This window comes from Teleopsis dalmanni, chromosome 1, assembly GCF_002237135.1.
Source record: "Teleopsis dalmanni isolate 2A chromosome 1, ASM223713v2, whole genome shotgun sequence".
NCBI lineage: Eukaryota > Metazoa > Arthropoda > Insecta > Diptera > Diopsidae > Teleopsis > Teleopsis dalmanni.
Window position 1 is genome coordinate 59,035,241 of NC_051846.1, and position 6,719 is coordinate 59,041,959.

Genomic DNA, 6,719 nt, shown 5'->3' on the forward strand with positions numbered 1-6,719 from the left:
AAATTTTACCGAATAAATTTATCAACGCAAGAAAATCATATACAAAAATATCTTTGTAAATACAGTTTAGTTTGAACTTTTCGTTCAATTTCGGCATTTTATTCTTTATTTTATTTTAGTGCCATTATACAGCTTATTGATAAATCGTGTACATAAAATACAGATTTGATTAATTCATATGCTTAGATGAGTACCCTTAATATTTTTACATTTATTATTAAATATTTTAATTTATAATTCAATTTAAATTAATTGCAATATAATGAAATAATTTAATTACATATTTTTAATTTGATATAAATAGTTCGAAATAAAATTTCTAAATTTTTTTTTGCAGATTTGGACAATGAGTGCCCATAGTTACCACAAAAACAAATATAATTAAAAGTTTTTATTCGTTAACAACATCCGTAACAAAAACGAACATAATCGAGCTATAAAGCAGCAACAACAGCAATAATTGCAACTGCAATAATCACAATATCAGCAACTTAAGTCCTGAAAATCATTCAAAACCGCAGAAAAAATGTTCGGAATAAAAAAAAGGCAACCAAACGCAACTGCAACGATACTTATCAGTGTGGCATTTGCCTTATTGCAACTGTCAAACGCAATTGTTGCGCAAACATTAAAACCGCCGTTTATGCCAACAACAATAACGGAAACAATAACCAGCACAACAACAGAAAACAATACAAAAACAGTCATTACCAGAATGCAAATATGGTCTCAGTCACACGGCATGGAGTTGGGCGACATGGAAGGCAATTCGAATTTCAATGAGAACATACAGCCACCACCGAACTTAAATACGAGCGAAGGCAATGCAAATCAAAGTCAAACGGAAACGGATATGACCTTTCATCAACACTGTCTGGCATATCGTAATTCATTTGCAGATATATTCACATTAATTCTATATTCTGTTGTATGCATTGTGGGTCTGTTCGGTAATACACTGGTTATTTATGTGGTGCTACGCTTTTCCAAAATGCAAACCGTAACCAACTTTTACATACTCAATTTGGCTATTGCCGATGAATGCTTTCTCATTGGGATACCATTTTTGATTTATACTATGCGTATTTGCAGTTGGAAATTTGGTGAATACATATGCAAGGCTTATTTGGTAAGCACGTCTATAACGCAATTTACATCTTCCATATTTTTGCTGATTATGTCAGCAGATCGTTATTTAGCTGTTTGCCATCCGATCACATCACCACGTTATCGTACATTGCATATAGCTAAGAAAGTATCTGCCATAGCTTGGCTTACATCAGCAGTACTCATGTTACCAGTGATACTTTATGCCAGTGCAGTAACACAGGAAGATGGCGTGAATTTCTCCTGCAATATTGATTGGCCAGAGACATACAAAAAACATTCGGGTACTACCTTTATATTGTATACCTTCTTTTTAGGATTCATGACACCACTCTGCTTCATATTGATATTTTATTACTTGGTCATACGCAAATTGCATTCGGTAGGTCAGAAGCATAAATCAAAGGAAAAGAAACGTTCACATCGCAAGGTGACACGTTTAGTACTCACCGTAATAACTGTGTATATTTTATGTTGGCTACCACACTGGATATCACAGGTAGCCTTAATTAATTCCAATCCTGGCCAACGCGACCTATCACGTTTGGAAATTTTAATATTCTTGCTTTTGGGATGTTTGGCTTATTCGAATTCTGCGATGAATCCAATACTTTATGCATTTTTGAGTGATAATTTTCGCAAGAGCTTTTCAAAGGCCTTCACTTGTATGGCTCAACAGGATATCAATGCGCAACTACAGGTAGAACCGAGTGTATTCACAAAACAAAACAGTCGCAGACGTGGTTCGAGGCGTATAATGAATTCCAAACCAAAAGTGACGAAATGTAATAACACATTGACAGTAGGTAACAATAACTCATCCACCACGACTTCATCGACTACAACAGCTGAAAAGGGTCATCAGGTTAGCTCGCGTCAACAAAATGGTAGAGTGTCAATTGCTTTAGGTGAAGATGTGATATTACGTTTAGAAGAGAAACGTACAATTTGTACAATGGCTTCAGATGAAGATAATAAAAGCGATAATATGTTGAAAACTCAGTTATAAAAACCTTTGAGCTTTTAAAAATTAGTCCTAGGAAAAAAATATTTTTTAATAAAATAATTAATTTTAAGTGTGTTCTAAACATAAAACCGTAATTGTATTAGGATTTATTTAAAAATAAATAAAATAATTAATTTTAAGTGTGTTCTATATATAAAACCGTAAAAATATTTTTATGTTTATTTTAATAGTTACAGAATTGATAATAAATTAAATCTTTAAATCTGCTTCAAAGTCCTTGAAACCCTACAAGATGATAACCCTACATAAGATGATATTTTGTATTTAGCTATAAAATGAAATTGGATTTAAAACCGATTTTATATGTAAATAATTAATATTCGGTCAATACTGGTATTTATTAGGTAAATTGAAAAAAAAAAAACATTGATTCTATTTTCATTCGGCACTACTTGATCTATTCGATGTTTTCACACATAATCAATAATATATTAGGGCCTAAGTATTATTAAAGTTGTTGTCAGCTTCTAACATTTGATATTCGAATATGCTTGAGAAGAGCACTTTGCTCAAACACAACGAATTGTTCTAAAATGTTCGAACATCATGTCATGTTCTGGATGTTCCAAAATTTTAGAGCATTTGACTAGAACCGAACAGTGTTCCAGAATGTTTGAACATCATGTCATACTTGAGGAATGCATTTATGTAAACCAAAAAAAAATTAAATGAAACATATAAATAAAGCAGATATGCTGTTCGAATAACTGTAACATTATCAAATATTCAAAGTGATCGATTCAAATGTTTGAATGAGATAATCGAACTGTTCGAACATCGTAATGCAGGTACATTAAGCACTAATTAAAACTTAAAAATAAAAGTCTACTTCACAGAAATAAAACTATAGTAATTTATAAGCATTTGTGATTAGTTTTAATATAAATAAATAACCAAAAATCAATAAACTTCAAAAAATACATGAAACTATTAAAGAATTTAAACAAGATGAAAATATTTCCGTGTAATATAAATGTATGTAATTTTATTTAATTTAAGAAAATAATAAATAAATAAAATTCAATGAATTTTTTGATAACTTATAATTTAGTATTTTTTATAAAATTATTTATTTTTATTATTTTTAAATTATACATAATTTACCTAATATTAATTTATAATTAATATGTGCACGATTGCTTTCGTAATTTAATATATTAATCGTTTCAATTTTTCAATTTTTTTTTATTTAAAAATATTAATTATTATTTAAATTATTATTTATTATTGTTATTTATTATTATTTATTTTATTATTATTTAATAATTAAATTATGCAATAATTATTTATAATTCTTTAAAAAAATATTTCGTATTAATAGTATATGCCATATAACATATGTAACACAAATCAAGGAAAAAAGTTATAGAAGTCGATTTAAAAACAAAAATATAATATCTTATATGCAAATGTATTCGAAAGGAATTTGTAAAACATGAATTTCATTCAAATACACAATTTTTGTCTCAGTGTATAATGGTTTTTCATTGTGAAAATTAAAAAATAATTTAAAAGAAACAATAGAAAAATATTTATATTAAAATAATGGATATAATAAATATAATAAGGACTCCTAATAACCAAAAATTTACCAATATGTTACCAAAAGAAGAGATATATAATAAATGTAATACGACTATGGATTAGCATCATGGGCTTCAAATGAATTTTATTTAAGAAGTATTTATATGTCATAATAACATAAGCTAGCATTATTTTTAATATATATATATATTAAATGAGAATTTGTAATATAAAAAAGAAAATATAACGGTTTAATAATTAAGTTAGATAATTATTAATAGATAAGTTCAAAAAACTAAGATAAAAATTATTTAATAAATGAAATTATTTTATTTTTTTTATTTATATAAATCGGCTGTGTTTTTTATTTTATTTATATATTTTTATTTCTCTAAAAGACTGATTTAAATCATTTTTAGTTCAATTATAAAAAAAAAATGTAATACAAAAATAATTTATTTTGTATAATATAACAAAAAATTAATAAAAATTTGTGTAAGTATAATTAAATTTAGAATACATTAAAATTTGAATTACTTTTGATTTAATAAGAATTTGTACTTCGATAATAATAAATTAGCTAAATAAAAATATATATTTCGACAAATGATGATGTTTTAAATCTTATTTTTTGTTAAATTCAATAGTTTATATAGTTATCTTTTTTAGTATTATAATGACTAAATCCAATCAAGACTATTTTGGTATTCTTGGATACTCAAGAAATCACAATAAATTTCAACAAAAAATGCAATAACAATAATAAATTAGGTATTGCGATAGTCGCACTAACACACACTAAGATATACAGTACTTTCTGCAGGATCCTAAAAAGTCACTAAAAATGGAGTAGGAATAAACCTATTTAAACGTATTTATAACTTGGGAAGGAACTTAAACACAAGCAAAAGCAATTAATTCGTAACATTCGTAGATCAGAAAAATATATGGAATCTACTTAGTTGATTTCGTTAAAATATAATAAATAAATTATTCTTGAATATAAAGGAGTGAAATTATTTTAAAATCCAAATTAAATATAAATATCTCTAGAATAGGAAGAAACACAGTGAATTTTATGTCAAACTTAGTTATTTGGCTGTTAATATATATAGAAAGGGTTAGCAATGATTGTGTATTACATTTTCTATGTAACCTGATTATAATATATGATTGTAGTATAGTATATGATTTTGGTATAGTTTGTAATGATATCTATGAATTACCTCATATATAAGATATATTTTAGATTACAGAACGTTTCGTTAATATATTGACTCGCTTTAACTTTGAAGACGAACCCTTTGTTAAACGACAGTTCGTAAGGACTGACTGATGTAAGAAATTGTCTATTAATATGTCTATTAATATGGGAGAGACATTTGAAGAACTTAAACTCCAAAGTGGATATGCGCTTTCTGTTGAATATGTAACAATGGATGTTTTCTTAATAAAATGTGCAGGTAATTAAATAAGAATAAATTGTACTGAAGTGTGAATATTCCTTAATCAAAGTTATCGAAACTTTCTCATAGAAGTTTTTCAGATAAGATTTTCGACCCAGATTTTAAATCTAAATTGATCACCTTTTAAATATAAGATGAAAAGGAACAGAGTAAAGCATAATCTGTGAAATGTAAATCAAATATCAAATTTTCTTAACCGCCAGAGTTATAGGATTCTTGACAAAAGGACAGTACGTCATTACTGCATTTCGAGATTTCATCTTAAATTATTACACTTTTCACATGCTTTTATAGAAGTATTTTAAGGGCAATTGCACTTGCATTGTAGAGTAGTACAGAAATTGTAGCAACCTATTCAGTTGCTAGTATTTTAAAATTAATATCTAAAAACTAATTATAATAAAAAAGTTTAAATGATATAATTGTAATGAAAAAGATTCTATTATAGTAACAGAACCATCAATTTGTTTAGCAGTTCATCCAAATTTAAATGGATTTGAGTATCTTTTGTGTAATAACTCTGGATATAAACTATTAAATAAACTCCAAAAACTCTTTAGGCAATCAGAACAGATCTAATTAACTGTAAAATAAACCTTTATGTGTATTTACCACTTCCATTTGCTGATCGATGTATAGTTTTTAACTTGTTCAGTGAATATTTCTTGTGGTTACAATCGACCCGCAGAGCTTTTCTCAAATAAGTAATTTTAGATTTGAAAACAAAATATATCACATTGGATCATTTCCAAACTCCCGGTGCTTCCTTGACCACATTCGTTGATTTATTTTTCCTTTGTAGAGCATTCAATGATATATTTACGGAAGCACATGATTGTAATACAATTGATAAATGATAGCCTTCAAATGTGGATGTCTACATACTCTCAAATGTAGTATGTAGACTTTTTTAACGAGTGGTTCTTAAATTATAAATTACGGATACAAAGAATATGAACTTTGTTCATATTATTCAATATTATTAAGGGAAAGCATGTACATCACTTCAAATCAATGTAGTTATTTTTTTCTGCTAACTTATATTAATTGAAATATAGTTATAGTAAACCACTATTCGAAATTTGAAAGTCCTTGTGCCAAATCCCATTATATTTGCTCAATTTACACACTTTTAGCGGTCTGTAAATATGATATACAAACAATATAATCACATTAAACAGACCTAGTGCGAACAAACCTCAAATTCTAACAAAGCGGCAAGCTACAGCCCGGCTATTACCAGTTAAGTGTCAACAATCACCGAAAATAACCTCAAAAGGATTCAGTACTGTAAGATGTCACGTAGCAGACATTTGATGTTGTATTTCGTACCAAATAATAGAGCCAATATAATCCAATGTCTCTATAAGTGGGGCATACGATCCATAGATATGGAGGTATATTAAAATTACAATTTTCTAATATATATAAATTCAACCCACAAATTTGTTAGTTTGGATAAAGAACAGTTATCAAATTGAATTATTAAATTGGATTTAAATTTGATATTGTCGGGGGTATGTCCAGGGGGAAATTGACAATATAATTTACAGATAATATACTAATACACTGCAAAACACTATCAAAAATATTTT

At 27.2% G+C, this 6,719-nt stretch overlaps 1 protein-coding gene across 1 annotated transcript; it reads left to right on the forward strand.

The window, feature by feature from the left end:
* Positions 1-350: 350 nt before the first annotated feature.
* On the forward strand, positions 351-2,197 carry LOC119688945 (somatostatin receptor type 2-like). The gene has a single exon (XM_038103671.1). The coding sequence runs from the start codon at positions 527-529 to the stop codon at positions 2,114-2,116; it is 1,590 nt and encodes a 529-aa protein (XP_037959599.1). The 5' UTR covers positions 351-526; the 3' UTR covers positions 2,117-2,197.
* The last annotated feature ends 4,522 nt before the right edge of the window (positions 2,198-6,719 follow it).

Bases quoted from the DNA above. Each gene is read 5' to 3' on its own strand.
- LOC119688945 (XM_038103671.1), top strand. From the start codon at position 527: ATGTTCGGAATAAAAAAAAGGCAACCAAACGCAACTGCAACGATACTT.